General features: G+C 28.3%; 2 protein-coding genes across 2 annotated transcripts in view; both read left to right on the top strand.

The window, feature by feature from the left end:
* LOC129912287 (protein phosphatase 1 regulatory subunit 12A-like) overlaps positions 1 to 11,882 on the top strand; it is a 63,298-nt gene extending 51,416 nt beyond the window's left edge. Inside the window, exons 7-13 of the mRNA XM_055990486.1 lie at positions 1,420 to 1,542; positions 3,844 to 3,922; positions 4,752 to 4,913; positions 5,326 to 5,430; positions 8,470 to 8,646; positions 9,269 to 9,443; positions 11,710 to 11,882. Of these exons, the coding sequence (XP_055846461.1) occupies positions 1,420 to 1,542; positions 3,844 to 3,922; positions 4,752 to 4,913; positions 5,326 to 5,430; positions 8,470 to 8,646; positions 9,269 to 9,443; positions 11,710 to 11,718 (830 nt within the window). The 3' untranslated portion in view covers positions 11,719 to 11,882. The remainder of the gene's footprint in view (positions 1 to 1,419; positions 1,543 to 3,843; positions 3,923 to 4,751; positions 4,914 to 5,325; positions 5,431 to 8,469; positions 8,647 to 9,268; positions 9,444 to 11,709) is intronic.
* A 263-nt stretch (positions 11,883 to 12,145) lies between these two features.
* Positions 12,146 to 20,659, top strand: LOC129908171 (mucin-2-like). Its single transcript, XM_055984518.1, has 6 exons — positions 12,146 to 12,224; positions 12,613 to 13,790; positions 16,402 to 16,540; positions 16,599 to 16,784; positions 16,848 to 16,957; positions 20,573 to 20,659. Exons 1-6 carry the CDS (start codon positions 12,146 to 12,148, stop codon positions 20,657 to 20,659), a joined length of 1,779 nt encoding a protein of 592 aa, XP_055840493.1.
* The last annotated feature ends 4,090 nt before the right edge of the window (positions 20,660 to 24,749 follow it).

The following is a 24,749-nucleotide window of genomic DNA, read 5'->3' on the forward strand; positions in this document are numbered from 1 at the left end:
GAAAGAAAAACAACACATCTGATCTACAGGGTGGCTTATGAATCGTGCTACAAAAAAGAAATGTTATAATTTTTTTCAACTTTGCTTTTGGTTAAAAGACTATAATTTGTAACAAGATGGACATTGAAAGTCGTATTTGCAATGTCGGCGATCGGCGAAAGATGACAATTTTAATATTGGCAAGCTTTTTTGCCAAACGTGGGACAATCACTCGAAAACCCATGGAAATCGGACAGAGGAAACAATTCATGTTAGACCAGTTTCCATACATGCAACTTCAAGCCTTTCGACATCAAATTTATCTATCCAAATGGTTATCAAAAGACACTCTGCACACACAAACCAATTAATCCTCACAGATATTCCAATTCGCTTGGAATTTTCCCAGAAATTCCTTTAAATGGTGAATAACGTCGAAACGGTCCTCGACTTTGTTATGCTATATAAGTGCCACTTGGACACTTTAAAAGAGATGTAAATAAATAGAATTGTCAAATATGAAATTACTCTTACCCAGAAATTTTCCCTGAGAAAAATGTTTATCCAGTTCGAATTAAAGTGTGAGGCAAATTTTACCTCGGACACTGAGTAGAAAACATCAAATTTTAGACTACAAATTACAAAATTTAACTGCAATTTTTTTATTTAAACATTTTCATTGATTTAAATAAAAAAGCATTATATGTATAAATATACATACCATACCAAAGTTATGCAAATTATTTTTTGACTTTCTTGCTTCAGAAATTATTACTCTCCTGTCATATTATCATTCTCAGAGTCCACATTTTTTTTGTTTCTGTTCTTTTTTTCTAGGTGCTGAGAGTTTAAGATCTGAAACAACCGAATTATAAATTTAAAAAAGTCTCAATTCCCATATGTGACTTAAGAAATCTACAAAAATTTAGCATACAAAGATCAAAGTAATAAATTATTTACCTGAAGCTTACAAGCCTCATATTCTAATGTTTAGATTTTGGATTTAAAGATTTTTTCTTTTTTACAAACTTGAATACCCTTGAATTAATTTGAATTTCCAAATAGGTTTTGTTCACCTTGAGTCCTAGAGAGAAAATACAAACATTAAATGACTAGATAGCTTGACACGAATAAAAAATAAAAATTACCTCTACCTTTCCAAACCACTACTGAAATTTACAAATGCAGCCTTAGTTCCAATTTTTATTTTCTCATTTATATAATATCATCTATAGATTTGTGACAAGTATATTATTACAAATGGTTTAATATATATTTTTTTTTATTTTGTTAAAATTGGTTCTTATAAGCTTTTGCGTTTTTAATTTTTTTAATATATTTTTTTTTTCAAATTAGAAAAACATAAAACAAACATTTATGTTATTATTTTGTTTAAATTACTTCATATACAATAACAATTATTTATTAAAATTCGTTTAGATGATAAACCAAAACTTATGCCAGAAAAAGTTAATTCGGAAACGGCCATTGATGAGGATGCCCCATGGCGACGTGGTAGTGCAGCAAGAACACGCAATCAGCCAGAGAGTCCACCTAAAAATCGTAAGTGAAAAAACTGTGTCATGGGAAATCATAATCGGTTTGAGTTATAAGAAAATTCGTGTTAGATGAATTAATATAAATATTTCTTTTTTTTGTAAAAGTAACAACTGAAATATGTACTTAAAAGAAGATCGACTAAAAAAGGAGTTGAGTAGTAGTTTGAAGTAGAAGAGGAAACTAAGATTCTGGGGTAACAAAACATTTCGTCTTATTTTCAAAGCATCCTTCGTGAAAGAAAAATTATGGAAGCAATTTTTTTTGTCGTGGTTATTATGTTATTAATAAATGGATTCATTTCTTAAAGCTATTAGTCTTATTAAGTGAATTTGCTAAAATTTTCTAGATTTTCAATTAAGAAAATATTAGTGTATTCGTTAATAAATTAACTAATAGTTTTATTGGTTTTTGAAATAATTTTTAACTTAAGTGATTAATTGGTATTTTATCTACATTCGTTAAACTTAAAATAAATTAAAGAAATCGTAGCAGAATATCAAATCATTGAATAGAATCATAATTTTATTATTTTACTTTACGGAAATGCAAAGTTTTCATGCAACTTTTTGCTAACCTTCAAAGTATTAAAAAAAAAACAACAAGGTCATATTAAAAAATTGGCAAATCTATGAATGATGGATTTCTTTTGATTGCAAATCATGATCGATTGAATCAATTGAAGAGAAATAAATGTTTCTCAAATATTAAAAATTATTTGAAGTCCAAAATTAAGTTTCTTGACTCAAACCTTGAAGGACGATGTTAGCATTGTTCAAGGATTCAAGCTCTTTTCCAGATCAACTTAGAGTTTCCATTTTTGTTTGAAAGTACCTATTAGGTTCAGCAAATCACAAAAATGTGGAGAGTTTGAATCGCTGTTAGTGACTCGCCATCTAAAAATTTTACTGTGTGTCAAATGGACTGTACGTGTACAGAGTACAAATTTCTGAGCCACTTGAAATATAAGACCCGGTTTGTTCTTCCAAGATTATTTTCTATTTTAAACTACAGTACCTTGCCATATTATTAGGCCCAAGCGAAAAAAATACAATTTGTTTCTTCATGTTGCTGAATTTTTAAAGTTTTTGTCGAAATATCTTAAATTTTTTTTGTCTCATTTACTTACACTTATCATTTAAATGAGGATTGCATTAAAAAAATTAAAGAATTCATAAATTTTGATAAAAAATAACGTGCAAAAGGGAATAAGCTCCAAAAGAAGTTTTTTATGGAATTCATGACCGGAAAATTTCCAGACGGGTCCAATACTTAAATTTTTGTTTCGAGGAATAACTTGACATTCTTAACTTTATGGCAAAGGCCCCATCTTGCATAAATATAAAAGCTCTGATCGTCTGGTTATTACGTAATGTTCTTAGATTTCGGACAGTTTTTTCTTTCGTAGAAGATCAGACAAGCAGAGCTATTCACAGTATGTTTCCAACTTTTTTTATGTAAATCCGTGTCTACATGATAAAGTAAATGTAAATGTAAGTAAATGAGACAAAAAAAATTTAAGGTATTTCTACAAAAACTTTAAAAATTCAGCAACATGAAAAATTGTATTTTTTCGCTTGGGCCTAATAATATGGCAAGGTACTATACATAAATTGAAGTACTTAAAAAATATAATTCTACGGAAGCTTGTAAAAATTTAAAATGTAAGTGGCTTAAAAAAAACTTTTTGGAGGAAATCGTGTTTGAAATGGTTTAAAATTAATTTAAAACCTTTTCTACAAAGAATCTAACAATAAATCAAAAATTATTGTGAATGCATATTTTTTTAAAGGAACTTGTTTAAAAATTATGCAATTGATTTGATGTCAGTAGTCAATTTGTTATAACAAGAAGGTAGTGATATCTTGCACTTGAATTAAAGTGTAAAACTAGAGTTGTTTTTTTTTTTATTTCAATAAAAAAAAAAAAATACAACACAAAACTTGATAAGATTTCGATTGGCTTCCAGTAAGTCTGAAAAATACAAATAGAAATTCTATCAACAGCGATTCATCATTTGCAACGAAGAAATTATTATGTCTTTTCATTCTTGGAATTTAGTTCAAAAAGAAGGTAGTCGTTTGATAATAATAATATTTTATGTTAGAAATTCTCTACGGAAATTCAAACACATAAATGATTTTTATTGCTCATAACGCGTTAAGATTATTAAATCAAATACAAAAAGCATTATTATTAGAAGCTAGGTCAACATGCAATCATATTGATAAGTTTATTGTTTATATTTTTGTAGAATGTAGATAAAAGTTATAAGTATAAATCTAAATTATGTTTTTTTTTTTGCAGAAGTTCCTGAAAAAGATGTCAAATCGACGGAATCCGATGTCATCCTCAGACGTACTCAAAGCTTTGAGAATGATGAAAAGTATGTTATTTTTTTTAAAGCAAATCAAATTATTATTTTTTTTTTAAACAAATCATTTTACGTTCATGCATTAATTTTTGAAATTTACAAAAAAATCATTTCTGTGATGATGTTTGTTTAATTTATTTTGTCTACTAAATCGTTCTATATACATAATATTATACTCGTATTGTTTTATTGTTGTTTAAAAAAAAAAGTTTATATGCCGCTAGAGCACATTTCAATTTATTATGTTCTTTATTCTACCGATTAAACGAAAAAAACTAGTATTTCTGCACAAGGAAAACCAATCTATACTCAAACTGATAAGATTAGAAACTCAGAAATTAAATACAAAATGCAAAAAAAACTGCTGTTTGTTAGTCATCAAAATAATAAATTATATCAGAGAATGAAAAATAATTGTGTTAAACAGTCTTTAAAGCTGAAGCATTGCTTCTTGATGATTTAGTATAGAATTAGATTTATTTTTTTTTTTTTTTTTTGTAAATAGAAATGTGCTCTTAAAATTTAATATTATTTGCTGCAGCCGCCAAAATAATCACGCACGCATAAAATTATTTATTTTCTAAATTCGGGATAAACAAAATTAATATTTATTATTTTTCTTAAACCAAAATCGGTGAAACACAAAAATTATGCTTGAGCTTGGAAAAGAATTTATATAAACATATTAATTATTTTTATTTAAAACTAATACTAATATTGTGTGTTTTTATTTTTTTATTTAATTTTTTTATATATTGTTGTTTGCAAATTATACTCATTCTATTCACCACATAATCACAAAATAAAAATATCAAAATCAAAAACCAATCAAAATCGAAAGATTCTATCAAAAATACAATGAACTGCGAGCCAGAATAAAGGCCAATTCGTGTCCCATATTACCGGCAACACAAAATCCAAATGTACTAGGAACAGTTAACACGCCCATTCAAAATTATTCAGTACAAAGATCGGCCTCACTCAAAGATCATAGATACTTCAGGTTTGTTTTGTTTTTTTTGTTTTCTGTTTGTTGTTTTTTTTTTTTTTATAATACACTTAATTTTTATGTTTATTAAATATTTGGATTAACTAATACAATGTTTTCTTAAATCACTGTATAAAGCTTTTACTAAAATTATAATAAAATAAAATTAATTTAAATACAAAATTCATGCTTAAACTAACATAATTTTACAAAATTAATTCACAAAAATACAACTTTATTTCTGGATATGCATTTTAATTTCATTTTAGAATATAAGATCATTTATAAATATAATATTATTATTATTTTTTATTTCTTTAAAGATTTATAGTATTTCTATAATGAATGTAGGAATGTTCTTCAATATTCAATGTCATTTAATTTTATTTAGTTGATAATTTTTATTTACTTACATTTTATTTTAAAGGAAACCTATTACGTCGCCACCGGCTAGTCCGAATACACCAGTTGCAACACCAAATAGCACAGCGCCAACGACTCCTACGACTCCGAATACGACACCGATTCGAAGGTAATTTTAGAATACATATACAAAAACAAATGTTTAAAATTTTAAAGAAGAGAATTCGACAATATGATGGTTATTTTAAAAACCTAATTTTTGGGAGCAAATATAAATGCAATCAAAACCAATTTGTATTTATATTTATTTATTTAATTCGTTAAATACTAACGTTACGTCTTAATACTAAATTTATAAACTAAAAAAAGAAAAAAAAAAAATATTAAATACAATATTATAAATAGGTATGTACATTAAAATTGTGCATTAAAAAAACTTTGTTTGAAACTCTTACTCTTAAAATTAACATTAAATGAAGAAATTATAAAATAGTATCTGTTGAAGACTGAAATCAGTTGATTTAAGGGACTATTTACACCATAATTTGTTCTGCTAAATATTGGACTTAAAATAATTTTTCTGCGTAAATTAGCTTGACTGTAGCTGAAATTAAGACGATCCAGAGCTGATGGAGATGTTATTGACCCATTTATTAATTTTAAAATAAAACATAACTGTAAATATTGTCTATGGCACGATAATAACGGAAGATTGATTAACCTCAATCTATTTGCGTACGGGGGAAGTGTATATCCTGGAGACCACGGGAGAAAACGTAGACAAAAACGCATGAACCTTCTTTGGATGCTCTCAAGGCGGTCTATGTGAACTGTGTAGTATGGTGCCCATATTACACAGCCGTATTCTAGAACTGGTCTCACAAAAGACACATAAAGTAGTTTTACGACGTAAGGATCCTGGAACTCACGAGCAAATCGTTTATTAAATCCTAAAATTCTATTTGCTTTTTTTACGATATAATTGTAGTGATCAATGAAAGCCAGTTTTTGGTCAAGAATAATTCCGAGGTCGGAAAAGAGGGATAATTTATCCAGTGGGAATGTGTCCAAAGTATAGTCATATGTCACAAAGTTCTTTTTGCGTGTAAAACACATTGTTTTACATTTGTCTAAATTTAATAAAAGACTGTTTTTATTACACCATTCTCTGAATGAATACAGATCACTTTGAAGATCTAAACAATCTCTTGTTGATGTTATTTTCTTAAAAATTTTTACATCGTCAGCGTAGATAAGTACAGATGAGTTTTTCAAAATTGAAGGCAAGTCATTAATATATAATATAAATAACAATGGACCGAGGTGGCTACCTTGGGGAACACCAGAATTAATAAAAAATTGATCAGAAAGTTCATTTCTGAAATTCACACTATAAGTTCTATTTCCTAAATAAGATGAAATCCATAATAAAAACGATTCGTTAAAACCCATAGCTCTTAGTTTAAGTATAAGTGTTTTGTGACAAAGCTTATCGAACGCTTTGCTAAAGTCGGTGAACACACAATCAACTTGTTTATGATCCTCAAACGCATCGAGGCAAAACGTAGTAAAATGGAACAAATTAGTTACTGTTGATTTATTTTGAATGAATCCATGCTGATTGTCACAGATAATGGATCTACAGTTAAAAGACAAGACATTTGTAATGGCTCTATCCACATGATACAATTACTATAATGTTATTAACTTTATAAGGGTTATTCTAAAATTTGGGATTTTTTAGGGGGTGCGACAAAGTTAATTAAATAATGTTATTTTGGTATCTGAAACCGAATCTCACCCCCACGTCAGAACTGTGGTTATGTAGTTGTTTGGTTGGAAGGACAGTACCCGCGTTCGTAGGCATAGTTTTCACAGATTTTGTCCACAGTTCGGCGGTGTGGTTCTTTTGCAATATTTCTGAACTTTATCGATTTGGACTGTATCTCTTTTCACTGTGTTAACAAAATTTTGTGTTCTTGGAAGATAAAATACATTGATGATCAAATACTCTTACCATGAAAAAGAAATTTCTTGACTTCCTTCTCGTTTGTCAATCTCAGTGCTTTGAACTTTTTGTAGGATATTTAATATTCTGGGTGAAAAAAAAACTTAAATTCCACTTTGTTCAGGCGAGGTGTTTTCCAAAATTTGGGGTTTCACTGAATTTTGCTTTGTGTATTTAAAATGTTAAATTTCGTCAAATTGTATGTGAAGATATAAAGGTTTCGATTAGGTATGTAGACAAACAATTCGTCCCTTGGAGTAGGTTTCTTTTTTGTTTACAGTAGGTGCGTCCCACAAAGAGAGATCTCTGAGGGCTCAGAGATTTTTTAAATGAGACAAAATCTCAGCTGAGAACTCACTCTTTTCGGAAATTTCTGAGACGAACATTTTTTTCTCAGTTTTCTTTCTGTCTTTTATTTTTTTTCTTATTGTTTTAGTTTACTATTTTCCATAATATACAATAAAAAAAATAATAATAAGTGATTTAAAAAAGGTGATATTAAAATCGTTTAAAACAGTGTATATCATCGAAGAAAAGTCAGAAATTAAAAACTCTTCCGAAGAGTTCTTAAAAAAACGATCAACATCAACTTTGAAGACAATTTATTTTCTTATTAGACTGACATGATTTTAAAAACAATTTTTTTTTAGCATTTGTCAATTTCTTCTCGTATATAAAAACTTTCTCAGTTTAGTTATCTGAGATCTTACCAATTTCAGTAACCTTAATTTTAACTTAACTTCCCACTTTTATTCAGGAAAGGAAGTTTGCTTCGTTCGCTTCCGCAGTTTCCACCAAATGAAATTATCAAAATTTGAACAGCTTGAACTGTGGTGGCAACCAATGTCCTGTAATTCTATCATTGAGATTTGATTAGATAACACTAGGGTTGCCAATCCCACAATATAAATAACAACAAGTTGGTGGGTGTAAGGAACAATGTGCACTAGGTATGATTTGAAATTAAGAAGAATTGCAATGTTTTTAAGACACAGCAGACATTTTCTTCACTAGGATAATACTAATCATTTTGCATTTTTTGCATTTTTCAAACATTTTAGTTTTATAAAAAAAAAAAAAATACTTCGAATTCTCTTCTTCTTAAATTCTTCTTTTTCAATCATAAGCATTATCATAAATAGAAACTATGTAATTCTATAAAAACACATACGTATAAAATTAAAATATATTTTATATTAGTCCGCCAACTCTTCCACCAAAAACAATTCAAAATAATAACAACAATATCAACAAAAATGCCAATACAAATAATAATATCAACACTACCAACAATAATACAAATGGAGACGTTCAAAATAAAAACGATGCTGCAAAGCAAAAAATGTCACCGGGAACTATTTTCAAAAATTTCTTCAAGTAAATGAAATAAACTCATTTTTTTTTTGTGTCAGTGTTGCCAATGTTTGTTTTTTCCAAACGTTAAAAAAGTTTCCGTATTAAATGTGTGAACAAATACCAATTTAAACAAAAAAAAATATGAATTAATGAATTTTGTGTTTCGTGTTTCTTTTAACAAAATCTACAACGACTTAAAATCTTAAACTCGTTAAGATAAACAATATTTTACTCTAATCGTTTTTCTTACTATTGTACTAACGTTTTCTTAACTGATTATAACCTAACTATAAAAGCAATTTCGAAATTGTTGACACTTGTTCTGCTAGTTCTAGATTGAAAGAGTCGTTATGTTCTTCAAAAATTGCTTGATGAAAAATAAAATACCGAAACGACTTGTTAAATGAATATTTTATAGCTTGATTTTATTATTTCAATCAATAACTGCTAAATTGCAAGTTCATTAGCCTATTTGCAAAAAAAAAAACTTGCGCTGCCAAGCTGCCAAAAATTAAACTCCCTAATAAATACGCTACCTGCTCTAATCGCCTCATCTAAACACAGTTTTTTTTTTTGTTTTACAACAAATTATATAAAATTTTAATTAAGAATGTATTTAATATTTTTTTTAAATTTTATTTAGATCCTTTGTGCCACCAGTACGTGACGAAGAGAGTGAAACTCAACGTAAAGCCCACGCCAAACGAGTACGTGAAACACGTCGCTCGACTCAAGGTGTAACCTTAGATGAAATCAAGAGTGCCGAAGAACTCGTTAAAAAGAAGAATTCAACAATGAATAATAATAACAACACTAGTGTAAGTACAAAATTAATTTTTTTTAAAAATAATTTATTAACGAATATATCACTCTTAATTAAAAATAAATCCTTTAACCATATAAATAAAATTAAAATAAAAAAAAAAAGAAACAAATTCAGTCATACCACCACAAACCAACCCCACACAAGATTCGCTTGGGAGGAGGTTTTAATTTTTTGTATTATTTTTTTTTTATATATTTTTGTTGTTAAATACATAAATTTTTAACCAAAAACATAAACAAAAAATGGAAAAAGGTTTCATACACCTACATAAGTGATACATTTTTATTTTTATTATTTTTTTTTTGGGTGGTTTTTTAAATTTATTTTTATTTTGTTTTTAAGTTTAATTTTTTATTTATTTTTTTGTTAAACTATTTTGTTTTTATAGTTTTTGTTATGTTAGGCGAAGAAGTTATACCTATATTTTTAATTAAATTCACAAGAGACTAAGATGCATTTTGATGAGAGGTTTTGTTCGAGTTATTTTGTATTTTTTCTCGATTTCGTACTAAAAGGAAGCGTTACTTTAATGTGTTTAAATGCTGTTAACGAGCCAGCAAGCCAATGCAAAATTTAACAGCTCTGAATATGTGCAACTAAATGCTTAAAACATCATTCAAGGCAAAAAAAAAAAAAAATATTAGGTTCATAATCATTTTCATTAACTTTCATTTTATCATCTTCTACGTTTTGTTTTTCTTTTCTCTCTCTCTCTCTCTTTTCGAAAGAATTGACCTATTTTTCTACTAAAATTTTTTCTTATGAGAAAAATGTCAAAGAATCTAAAAAAAAAGTACACCAAGGTTTGACAATACTCTATGTGAGCTTATTTATTTTAACTTAAGCTTATGCAAACTATCCCAATATCTCAGCCCAATTTGGTCTTCTTTTTTATATTGATTTCTAGATGACTAAAACTACTTCTTATGAACTTAAAAATGGATACATTTCAATAAGTTCAAAAATCTTTCTTACATTACATGAAGTAATGCTATTTCTTTTACAATTTTCAAAGAATAAGACGAAACCAATTTTAAGTAAAAAAATGTTAGCGAAATAAAAATAAAATTTACAACCTAGATTTTTTCGAACAGTGTCGTAAGAAACATTGTTCAAAAGATTTTTTTTCAAATTTTGTCATATTTTTTAAAAAGAACTTCTTTTCTTTTGCGGTTTTCCTAGATTCATTAAACATTAGAAGTGTTAAAAAACTGATTATGAGAGAAATAAAATTTTCAAGATAATTATCTCATTTTATAAGGATTCATTTTATTTTTTGTGCTGCTTTTTCGAAATATTCCTTATTTAATTAGTAATTTGTTCGGCCTGAATTGCTTTTATTACAGCTGCACATTTTCGAGACATCGAAGCAGAACTTTGACAACAATATTTACTCTGAAAGTTTCTTTGCAACCTTAAATTTCATAAATAATATTTTGGATTGAGATAAATTATAAAAGTTTTAGCTTATTTTAAAGCTTGATCTACATGTCTTGGGTTCAAATAAGATGCTCCTGATCAGTTTTTCTCTTGAGCAATTACGTGCGATCCAGTCTGTAATTTTATTTTAAAATCCATGCCATAGTTTGTTGAGCAAAACTCAATCTTTTCTAAATTTCACGTATTGTCAAATTAAGACGAGACAGACAGAAAATATTGGCTTTGCACTCTGAACCTGCTTTTCGTATTTTTTTTTTGTCACCAAATTACTTCGACTCGTTTTGGCCAAATGCAACTGTTATTCACAATAACTATTATGCAGTATTTGAAAAATTCAAAAATCCGTTTTTCTACCTGTTACAAAAAAAAATATATTTAAAGTTTTGTTCTTTCTAAAACCTCGTTACTGTGGGAGAAGCCAAATGGCAAAACGCGTTTGAAACTCGAAACCATTAAACATAATATTTTAATTAATTTATTTTTAAACTTTATGCATTTTTTCATTGTTTTTTTTTTTTAAATAAAAGCGATACATGCGAACAAGTTTTGTGTCTTATTAATTCAATCTCATTAATTCGTTTTCTATAAAAATTTAGGTTGAAAATTTATTCGGACACGAACTTTACTGAAAAAGAAAAAAATATATTTTACGATAATACCACAGCCTTCGTTGCCTCCAATTTAAGATTTCAATATCGTATAATTTATCCTTCACCCAACAAACACATTTATCTACACACAAAATTAATGTTAAACTCCTCTTGAATCTTAGATTATTTTTTTTTTTTTATGTTTAAACAAAATTATTACATTTTTAGGAATTTTAAGACTAAAAACGATTTAAAAAATTTATTTGTGTTATCAAGAAATTTAACACATTGAAAAACTGTATCCTGCGAACAACATTCTACACAGAAAACCACCAACAAAATCAACAACAAAAACATATCTTTCTCCGTAGCATGTTGATTCTTTTTCGCTGTGTAATAAACAAAAATAAAATGTATTTTGTTTTCTTATTTTTTTTTTTTTTTTTCTGAAAATTAAAAAGTATTTTTCTTTGTTAAATGTCCTTTATATGTACGATTTATATTTTTACGTAGCACGTTGTGTAATTCAAATTAAAAAAATATATTTAAATGTATTAATCTGCTGATTTATATAAACTATAAAAACTATAAAGAGATTTCCAGGTAAATATTTAGACAATAAAGTCTAAATCATGAATCTCCACTCTTAACGCCGCTGCGCAGCATGTTAGTAAATTACAATGTAGCCTCGAAGCAAAAAAAACATGGCAGATTACAACAACTCGACGTACATTATAATAAATGTATCTGCTTAGTTCTGTTTGATTTGATTTTGTCTCTATTTCTATCTATTTTTATAACAACACACAAATATTCGTACTTAGTCTATTGTGAATTGAATTTATTTATTGTAATTTTGTATTTCTTATTATATTCTTTCTGTTTTCTTAAATAAAAAAACTTAAAAAAACAGAATATTTCCCTCTATATAATATTGAGTTTCACATAAACAACAAAATAGAAAAAAAAAACCAAATATTGTTAACTAATAAATTTAACAGACCGAATCCCAAAATACAACAACAACATCATCACCAACAACAACTACTACTATTACAACTACAACTACAACAACAACACCATCATCACCAATTAAACAACAACAACTGCCAATACAATCACCGATATCAGCGCCATCTGCCATAATTATTACAACAACCACGACAACTGCAACACCATTAGAATCAACAATTCTAACAACAACACCAACGTCACCAATATCACCAATAAACGATCGAGTACCATCGATGACGTTGGATTATGAGTCTGAAACAATACCTCCAACACAGACAACTACAACAACAGCGACCACAGAATCAACAACAAAGCATTCAATGAATGATGAAGATGAAGAAGAAATAAGTGCCACATTTACAGTAGCGTTCAATCGAACAAAACCAATCCATTTGACCGATGACAAAATAGCGGAACAAATTCATTCGTGGTCACCAACACCGCCTTCGACACCACCGCCTATAAAGTCACCAACTCATACGCAACCGCCTCCCTCTATTACAATTGAAGAGCACAAAGATATTGATGAAGATGAAAATATTGATGAAGAAGAAGCTGTTGTTGTTGAAGATGAAGAAATTGCAGAAGAAGAAAAAGTGAATGAAATTGAAGAAGTCGAAGAAGAGAAAACAGAAATTCCTCTTATCGAGGATACAGATGAAAAAGAAAAGAAGATTGAGAGTGAAGAAGAATCTGGTGCTACTGATGAAGATGAAGAAGAAGAATCTAGTACGAGTGAAGAAATAGAAAAAATACCAGTTGCAACACCAAGATCACCAACGAAAAATGCCAACAATAAGACTGAAGAATGTCAAAAAGTATCAATTGGTGAAACTCTTCCAACAGTAGCGACCGAAGAAAAGGTTACCGAATCTCAACAACAACAATCATCAATAACATCACCAATGCATTCACCAAGAATGCGACCAACAGCCACTTCACCAACAGATTCACCAACAAGACTACGTGAGAAACGTTCTCTCTTCGATATTGATAATGCCAATTCACTGTCACTAGCTGAAAAGCTTCGTAATGAAGCTAACAAATACACCACTGAGGATATTGGTGAAGAAACTAAAGTACCTCCTACTACCAATACAACAGCAGTGCCAGTGACAACTACAACAACAACATCAAAACCAAGTTCTTCATCTCATGATAACAGTGATAACAGCGATCGTGACAATGTTGTTGTAATGAGAAAAAGTGAATCGACACCCTCGTCACCTTTGCATATGAGTTCGGCGGCTGAAAGACGGCCATCGTGGCGTCTGAAATTCGATATTGGATGCAAGGTAGGCCGCCAAAAAATTATGAAAAAAAAAAAAACAACAATCAAAAAAACTCAATATAGATTACAACAACAATTTATTATTATACACACTACTACATCTACTACTTTATTATTATTATTTTTTTTTAATGCATAAATCTTTTGTTTCTCTATTTTGCATCATAATTTTTAGTTTTTTTTTTTAATTCACAAACAAATTAAAAAAACAAAAAAAAATAAAGAAACGAAAATAAATTTGTATAAAAAATTAATATTTTCGTTGCCTGCAATTAAGCGCCTTCGGCTTGGCATGTCTCTTGCGCCTACTTAGAAAAGTGATAGCCCGATGAAAGTGAGCTTGCTTGCTTGCCAGAAGTTATTAGATATCTCTTTATTTTATCACAATTGTAAAATATTTTTAATTTATATTTTATTTTTATAATTAACAACAATGGTGTATATAATTTATATATTTTTTAATTTTGATTTTTGTGAATAATGTGTTTATAACAAATAAAATTTACTTTTTACCATATAGGTTTTTTGTTTTATTACTAACTCGGTGTTGAATTTTATTCTTGTTTAATCCTTATTAAGTAGAATTTGTAGAATTGCATGCAAAAGCTTTGTAGTGAACTTAATTTTTATCTTTCAAATGGCTTCCAAAAAAATCATATACAATTTTTAAACTTACACACTCCAAAAATACAAATTATTATATTATATTAAATTATTATATTTATACCTAGATTTACTTTTTACTTTGTTTTTAATTTATAATATGTATAAAAAAAATATTATTCATTTTATTTTGGTTAGTAAAAAAAGTAAAAAAAAACCTCTCAAATTACCAAAAAATGTTCCCTACCTTTTTAGAAATATATATTCAATTTTATTCTTTTAGTATTTTAGGGTCGAACCTTTTTAAAAGTGTATTTTTTAAAACGTCTTTAAGTACTTGAACGGTATGATTAAAATCCGTTTCTTTGTGTCGTCATTAAAAAAAAAAAAAAAACTGAATAACTTCTATATTTTTTTAAGTTTTTGGACTTAAGATAACATGAAGATTATGTAGATTAAAGTGGAATAACACTAAAATATTTTTTATCGGTTTCAGTTAGACAGGTAACACTTTAAAAACGTCGGATTACTTCTGTTCTTACAACTTAACGTTTGAAATTTCATATAAAAGCCAAATTTTAATGAAATAAACATTATTCATTTAAAATATGATTTTCAATGATAACAAGGTATTAACTAATTGTAAAGATTGTGTTATCAAAAAAAAGTATTATACACATACGTATGAGTCACATACGAAAATAGTAAATCAAAGAAAATTATTTAAAAAAAGTTCATCTTTCTTCTTCAGTGTTGGTTGCCTATATCTAAATATTATAACAAAATATAGTTCTTGCCACGTCACGTTATTCCTCGGTTAAAAAAAAAAACTAAGTTTTCCGACGGGCATCAATTCAATACCAAACGTCTTTTGGGTCTTTTCCGTTTTATACCTACGTGGTTTTTTTTATCAATATGTATGAAAAATCTTCCTTTTTTAAAGGACTTGAGATATTCCAAAAGGTTTTCCAATGACCTGTCACAGCTGAATTCAAAAATACTTATCACCTTGCAAGAAATTTTTTGAGAAAATCTTGGAGGTATCAACCGAGAAGACAAAACTTTATAAGTTTTAAGAACAGAATAAATCCTGAATTCATTCTGATCTTCAAACTTATGGGATTTTTCACCACCTGTAATTTCGACACACAAAATAACTTTTTTTCGACTTAAAAGATGTGTCTACGTCTAAAGATGCCACTTGCATCAAAAAGTCCATTTCGGAAAAAATTGCCTTGGACGTATTATCAAAACTGTAAGAAGGTCTACTTATTGAATTCATCGGAAGCTGTGTCGAAAATTACTAACGTATAACAGTCTTAACAGTTACACGTCACAGTTTAAAGTAAACTCTGTTTCTATTCGTGATACAAAAAATTGCTCTCTAAAACGTACTCACGAAGTATAAGCTCCTAATTATTTTTTTTTATTAACATTAACCTGATCTCAAGGCAATGGTTCAAATCTTTTTCAACTCTTGTCGTCTTAACTGCGAAATAAGTCATAAATTGTTTAAGTTTTCTACCAGAATATTTAAATTATTCTACACCCCACTTACCTTACAAACCTGTGTTAATGAGTTATAAAGTTTAAGATAGCTTTACCTTATTTAAAACATGCAATATTTCTACCCATGTAAATAACTCCGCATGGAAAAAAAAACCCTTTGAATCACTAAAATAACTTATGGTTTCTAATTTTGTTTACATATTTATTTTATAATAATATATGATATTCAATTATATTTATATGCTTCTAGTAGATTTTATTTTGGTTTTTTGATAAACTCCAATTGCTTTGGAGTTATATGCACATCCTTCCATCTAACAATCTTTATAATTTTTTTTTATTAACAATTGAACACAAAATCTCTCAAAAAATTAAAAAAAAAAAAAAAAAAAACTACCTCAAATAATATTAATTTTTAGAGTTTTTTTTTAATAAATTTAGAGATAAAATAAAAAAAAGATAAATTTGAATATTAAAATATTTTGGCTTGAATATTATTACAGTTCAAATTGGAAGATGCATCTAGTGGGACCACATTTCCGCCCAACAATAGTACAATTATACCAAGTGCGCCAGCGGTAATCGCTGCCGCCAATTTGTCATCTTCTATCGCACAACGAAGGATTAACACAACTAACGCAAGTAAGTTACAGTCTTTTTTTTCTAAATATGCAATAATTAATAATTACACTATTTTAAGTGAACACATCAAATCAACAACAATCATCAATGATGAGGCCGGTATCAGCACCAGTTGGCTCAATGGGTAGCACGAATTCAATTGCTTCACATGACTCAAGTGATAGGAGCAGAGACTCCAATACAAACAATAGTGAGAATACATCAGTGTTATCAAGAAGGACGACTAATAATGGTGAAGATAAAGGTTGATATTCTTGTTTTATTGGTGTTCATCAAATAAACTAATACTGATTCTTACTTATTTTAGAAAACGACAAGGAAAACGATAATAGAAGCGCCCTCGCAACACAAGCGGTTATTCAAAGAAGAAGAAAACCAAAGCGAAGGTCCACTGGTGTTGTGCATATTGATATGGATGTAAGTACAAATAGAAAAACTAAATTCTAAGTTATTTTTTAGTATTTATTTGATTTTTAGTATTTATTGAGTTCAAAAACTAATATTAAAATTGTTTATTGATTAGAAAATGATAAACGATTAAATGTAACAAAGATGATATTTTAAAAATATTAATTCTTTTGCTTTTAAAGTTAGTAACTTATATACATACATTTTTTTCAACTATCAGTTATATTGTAATAGTATACGTAGTTGACTGAGCTCAAACTAGATATTCTGATTAAGGGTGGATATCGATACCATTTCTAGCAATTAGAGAGACTCGTAGTCCATCAATCAAGTATTAAGTAAAAAATAATTAATAAAAGTTCAGGTGAACTTTTCTTCAATATGTGGTTCCGTTCGATCACTGACGGAACTCTTATTAATAGTATTATTTTCAATGGCTGAACGCTGAACTTAAAAAAAGTTACTGTTCCCTAGTTTTTGGGTCGTAATGCCTATCGAATAAAATTTTTTGGGTCGTAATGCCTATCGATTTAAATTTGAATGTTTAAATTTTCTTATTTTCCGTTCAAAACACGAACCAGGATTAACATTATTCGGTCAGAGGTATTTTCAATACGAACAAAATATTACACATACGCCGTAGTGACCAACTATTTTTTTAATGAACAATCAGTTTTTTGTATGAAAAACTACTACTATCATAACACTTCAAATTTCATAAAAAAAATACATAAATAAACAGGTGTACTTTTTTAATTTATTTCAATGTAGCGAATTCGGCTCTGAAGTCAAAAATGCTTTATCACGTAAAAACAAGTTTTCTTTTATGCGATAGTATTTTTACCTCAAAGTACTGTTTTTATTCTTAGTCTTGTAAAGTTACTCAGATAAATTTTTTCCAATATGAATTCGAATCTTTTCAAATTCCAATTCTTTCCTAAAATTTATGATTTTAGTAAATTGTATCAATGTTTCCAGCGTCGAGGTAATAAAAGATTTTAAGTGTGATATAAATGTAAAAAAATCTAATTGTACGTAGAAGACTTGTTTTTTTACGTAGTTTGATCTCCTGATCAGCACTATTGTGTTTAGCATAGTAAAATTGTGTATTTTTATTATGTACATTGTATAAATTTTTATACAGTGAACCAGATTTTCATTTTTCGTTGCAAAATTCATAATTTTGGAAAAGGTTGAGATATGATAATTTTTTTTTTCAACTTAAAACATACAGCTATGAGTTCGATGAGTTTCAATAAAATATGTTCACAGGGTGTTTCAGAATCTTGACAAACAATGATAAAAAGATACAATAGTAAAAAAAAAAACTTTCGAGTTTTAGCCATAAATGAACAAAATAATGTTTTTTTAATTAAAATCTCTCTAAAACTCAAATAAAAAAAAGGGGCAACTGATTTTTTAAATAAATGTTTCAGAAATAACCAAAGATTATACTTCAGGGGAGTTAAGTTCGAGAGCTTTTAAGAAAAATTTTGTAACTCAACATTGAGTCTTCAAATTTTGCAATATTGAAGAATAAAATGGATCATAATATTGTAACAAAAATAGTTATTTTCACAAGCTCTAATAGAAAAAATATTTTTGAATAATGTTTTTAGTTTTTTACACCAAAACTCTTAAAATTAAAAAAATTTTTTGTTTTTCTTTGATTTTAAATACATATGTATGTATATGATTGTAAACTTTGACTACCTTCCACCGATTTAAATTTTTTTTTATTTTTTTGAATCAGGATGAAGATAGCATCAGGTTCCAACTAATTTTAAGTGGTTACCCTCACTAAATTAAGTTTCAAAAAAATGAAAGGTACTTTTGATCGTATCTTTCTATGCGAAAGCGACAATAAATGCAGGCAGACAATCGTTTTTCTTTTCGTCTTCGTAATTTCTGGAACTTACTACACTCCTGCTCAAAATTAACGCACACTTTTTTCTTCTTTAGTCATACCCCTACATCTTATTTAAAATGGCTTTTAAATTATTTGTTGTATTTTTTTGTGTTTGGTTATTATTAAGCAAGTCAGAAAAATGCTAAACTGCAACAGTATTATCAACCAAAAAAAAGATGAACCAAATTTAGCAATTTAAGGTCTGAAAACTGATATCAAAATAATTTTTGTTTTTTAAGAAAAAAAATTTTTAAAAATGGAAGCACGTAACAGTTCTTTCCAATAATTTTATTCAATACTTGGCATTGTCTCCTCTAGCGCTTATGACAACTTGGAGTCATCTATACATTCCACGAATTAACATTTGAAGGTTTTATTGTAAATTTTCTTTCACTCCAATTTTCTGTGGATCAAGAATGCTTGGAGGTGGATTTCGGCCGCAAATGAACTTTTTTCAACATTTCTTAGACATGTTCTATTGAATTCAAATCCGAATATCTGTGTGGTCAATTCAAGGGTGGCATATTTTAATCTTGAAGATATTTTCAAACCACTCTAGCATGCATTATCGTGCATCAGACTGAACTGTGGACCAAATCTAGGGGTGATTGGAACCGCATGGTGTTCGAGGATATCAGTCAAGTATTTTTGGGTATTTAAAGTAGGTCTAGGAGAGCTCACTAACTCCGTAGGTGTTGTAAAGCAGAGTTTACTTCATGAAAATTTATGACTCATCTCTAAAAGGTTAGCGGGTTGACAGATAGACTTCAGCATATATCTCCAAATCTTCCCCACAAACATTTTACTCCATACCTTCAATTTAAGATCACTCCTGTCTTATTTGAGAAAATAACCACGATACTGTGAGACAAAGTAATAGTAGGAATTTTCTGTAAAATAAATATGATGTGCGTTAAATTTGAGCAGGAGTGTATAATTTCGGGAACTACCTATTATATAATTACACAAAAAATATTTTTTAATGCAAAAAACTTTAAATTTTTAATATTAAGGCCGTGTGTGTGAATTGCGTTAAATAGTTAACACCGTGTAAAATTTTTGACACTATTGAGGTGAATACAAAATTTTCAGCTGTTAAAAATGTATTGGGCTCTGGGACCTGGTTAAATTTGAGTTAAATTTTTTTGCAGATGGTTTTGTTTTGTTTGTTTGTTTTTTTTTTTTTTTATTAAAAAGGAGTATCATGGCAGAAAAAAGGCAGAAAAAATTTTAAACAATAATCCATTCAGCAAATTGTTTTTATTAACCTCAATAGTGTTAAAAATTTTACACGGTGTTAACTATTTAACGCAATTCGCACACGGCCTAAGTTGAATTTAGAATTAAGAAAAAAATTAATTACCTGTTAGATTCCTTTAGACATTTTTTAAATCAATTTTTTTTAATGCAAAAGAAGAGAATATTTCAATTTAAGGAAGGAAACATTCGAACCTCTCAAATTGAAATGTTATTTACAAACAAATATTTTCCAAAATAGTTTTCAAAGAATGTTTCTATTTTAGTTAAACATAAGTTTCTTTATTTATTGCAAAAGATTGCTTAGTAAAATAAATATTATCTATGTACCTATTAACAAATAATTCTTGACACTGAAAATAGTTGGAGCATTTTCAATATTTTCAATAATCTCACTTTCAATACAAAAGACCTTTAAAAATTATTAATTATATATTTTTATTTTTATCTAATTTTAGGACCTTGAACCAGAACGACAAGATTCAGCTGGTGACAACGAAGAAAAAGAGGTGAGTGTCGATGTTGATATACATACATATATATAATTTTAAATTTACACTTCCAATTAAAATCTAAATAAATAATCAAAACAAAAAATTAAATATAAATGCAAATTCCCATTACAACAATAACTAGAACAAAAAAATCATCTTTGGATAAGTTTATTTAATTTTTGTTATTGGCTACATTTCAAGAGAAAGTGGTTAATCCTATTTTTCCTCTGTCCATCATTTAAACACTTGAATCTCTGTGCGCAAAAAACGACAGTTTGACGTGACTCAAAAAAGTATTACAACCGCGTCGCGACGGACGTATAGATAGAATTGACCCGCAAATAAGAAAAAATTTAAACATCATTGCCCCTCTTTTTATTCAACACCCCACAACACCTTCCTCTGTTTTATTTCTCTCAACACTTTCAATAAAGATTTTTTGTTTAATTTGAATTTTCAACACCTGTCTCGAGAGCAAGAAAAAAAAAATAAAAAATAAATGAAAAACAGAAAAAAAAAATTGGAATAAAAATATTTTCTCTAATTAATCCAAATCCAAAAGAAAAATGTAATTCACCAACAACCTCATGGTAATGCGCGAACACGCATACCACAAGGTTAAGGCGATGATTTATATTTTTGCAAATTGCTTATTGTTTTTGTGTTTTACAGTCGAGATGGCAATTTGAATTAATTAAGAAAACAATGAACACATTTTTGTTTTGTTTTCTTGCCGGTGCGGTGCTGGGGTGCCGCTACTAAGGTGAGCTGATGATGAATCGTTTGCATATGCCGTAAAGTGCTAAAGCACTTTATTAGTCTAACTTAATCGTTCCAAGGAGGGAAATGAGATGGGTCGTGGTCATTATTAGTCTACATCAATTTAATTCCCAGTTGAGACTACCGATTTTTAAATTTAGCCATGATGCCGATTTCGAGAGTTCTTTGAAAATCACCCCAACACAGTAAATAAAATGCAAATGCATTTTTTTGGTTATTGCGTTATTAAGCGAGTATATGAATCTGATTTGGCGGTGATGAAAATTTGTAACAAATGTACTTTCTCGTATTCGTACTTATTTAATTTACGGTAGCAAAATGCTTGATTGGCCGTAGCAGATGTGCTGTATGAAAAAGTTTTAGTTTATAATGAACCTGGCTATGTCGAGTGTAACGTAAACGATTTTTCATATTTTGAATTGGTCAATTAGTTTTTTTTTTTTTCTGGGTATAGATTTCTTGTAGGAGAATATTTCTGTCTCTTTGAATAAATAATTTTGGGGTTTTGTCGCGTCGCCATATATGGACACATCATTAATAGTTTTTAATTAAAAATAATTATAATTTTAATGGGTTTTTATTTGAATTTCTTTTAACTGTTTAAAAATATTAAAGAGGCGTTTAAAATATTTAACTGGGCATTTATTTAACAAAAACGGCTGTTTTCAAATAAATTGTTGGCGTTGTTGAAATAGCTTTATCGATAACATAACATTTATTTGAGATAGTTTAGTCTTAAAATGATCTTAACATGTAACAATGTTAAAAAGATGGCCATCATCGAGCAACATTCTACTTGGTTCGGAATGGTTCTTTGCTTAATTTTTTGCTCACTTCGACTGTCTATTTTTTTAAAATAATATATCATTTTTTAATAAGTTTTATTTAATAAGTTTTTTTTTAAAGTTCAAAGGAATCATTCGAGAGGAATTATTTGAGGTAATTTTATTTGATTAAACGGAATCCATGTGCGTTTTTTTGTTATTGGCAAAATCGAAATAAAAATGGAAAAATGCTTTCATGTTTTTAGAACAATAAAAATAAAATCGACGTTTTTAAAGATCATAATCTTTTATTGCTGTTCAAATGTTTATGGATAGTTGTTTTTGCAATTTCAATAAACAGTTTTCTAAAATAAAATGATCTATTAAAACACTTTTATTATTTCGTAAACGCGATGATGAATAGATGTTGTTTTGAAATCGAGTTATTCTGATACCATCAATGAGATGGTACCATTTGAATAAGTTCAAAACACAAGTGGGTCGAAATAGCCTGAAACACCTGAAACTTATTAATTATGAGTTTTGGGAGATTTCCTAGAGGGGAAAATGAAATTTTATATTAAGGACCAAAATTAACGATACATGCAATATGAAAAAACTTATTTTCCATAAAATCGACTCAATCGGTTTTTGGTTAAAAACATCTGTAGGCTTTAGCAAATAAAATCCGACTTTTGAAATGAAAAATGTATTTTTTGAATCATTGCACAGTGCGGTATTTTGGTCTTAAACCTGGTCAAAAATATTTAGGTACATTTTCTACATCAAATAGATACCAAATGATTAAAATGGTTTTTGGAAGAATAAATTTTTATTTTCTTGGTGCAGTAAATCCCACTTAAGTCCTTACTAAAAAAAAGGACGTACAACACTGAGCTATATTTTTTTAAAGCTAATAACACTAGTTTACAGAAACCAAGTGACACCAAGTGCCTATATAGTTTTTGTATAGATTTGAGCCCAGAAAACTCGAAAATCTTATCTAAAAAAATATTTATGGATAGGTTTTCGAGATATGATTTTTCAAAGTCTTTTGTCATTGTTTTTTCCAGCCTACTTAGTAGTAAAAAAAAAATAGGCATTTAAAAGAAAAAAAAATTGTTACACTCATGAAACTTGGCAAAAAGTTTGCTTTTGTGATAAGAACCAAGTACAAAAAAAGTCTATGCAAAAAAGTTGGGTGGAAGGGTGTTTTTTTTCGCGGACAAGAGGGAGGGGGTGAAGGTCAAAAATATACTGAAACAATTGTTTGTCGAATATCATCATATGACACATGTTTTCAAGGTATTTTTTGATGCTGATTCTAATGACATGAAAATAAAGTCAATACGATTGCTCTAAAAAGAAGTTATAGCCGATTGAGAACAAGGGTGCTTGTTTTTGACTTCAACAGGTAAAATATAACCGAAACCCATTTGAAAAACATGCAACACTGATGAAAATCGGGATGAAGGTTTTAGATAAAGCAGGGACAAAGGATTCATAAAGTTCTTAAAATTATTTTTGGTGAAAGGGTGTTTTTTTGATGGGTTAAGTTGTGTGTGAGGGAGGTATCATAACAGCTGACTTAAATTTTATTAATTTTTAAAACTTGGTGTAAATGTTTTGTTTGGTATAAGAATTAAGAATCTAAAAAGTGTACAAAATTATCTTGAGTAAAAGGGTGTTTTTTTTTTTAAAGAAATGATGAAATTCGGAATTAGTACCACAAAAACTAGGAAAAAATTGTTACACCAATGAAATTTGGTAAAAATGTTTCATTTATAACAGAAACCAAGAACCCAAAAAGTCTATACAAATATTTTAGGTTAAAGGGTGTTTTTTTGGGAAATAGGGAAAAATTCGCGATAAGTCTGATAAAATCAATGGTATAAATGGTACCCTTACGAAATTCATTAAATATGTTCTCTTTCCAATGGAAATTACGAATAATGTAAGTCTATAAATTTTTTTTATGTGAAAGGGTGTTCTTTTCAGAAGTAAAGAAAACATGGGTATATTTAAAAAAGTGTGTACCTAATACTAGAGTAATATTAGTGGTACCCTATAGCAATTATGTTACTTTTAAGATAAGAAACAAGAATCTAAAGTGTCTATAAAAATATCATGGTTAAAAGGGTGTTTTTTTGAGTGAAAACAAAAATGATGGGTCACCCTAATGAAATTTGGTAAAAACATTGATTTTAGGATAGAAAACAAGAACAAAGAGTTTTTATAAAAAAAAATTTGGTGAAAGGGTGTTTTTTTTCGAAGAGACAGTAAAATCTGCATTTGGTCCCAAAAAGCCAACAACAAATCGAGTTTTGAAAGGAAATTTCTGCAAAAAAAACTTTATTACTGATAGAAAAAATCAAAATCTTTCGAATCTTCATTTTTGAATTTTGTTAACTGAATGAAAATTGTGTCAAAATTGTTTTTGGAGGATGTTTTTTTAGATTCTGACCCCAATTTAATATTTACTATGTAAATAGTTCTTTTATTAAAATTGATTAAGTTTATCAAGTTGCTTTTAAACAAAAAATCACAAATGTAAACAACGCACAGTGTGGTAATTCGCCAATCTGACTGGACAAAAT

This window comes from Episyrphus balteatus, chromosome 2, assembly GCF_945859705.1.
Source record: "Episyrphus balteatus chromosome 2, idEpiBalt1.1, whole genome shotgun sequence".
Lineage (NCBI taxonomy): Eukaryota > Metazoa > Arthropoda > Insecta > Diptera > Syrphidae > Episyrphus > Episyrphus balteatus.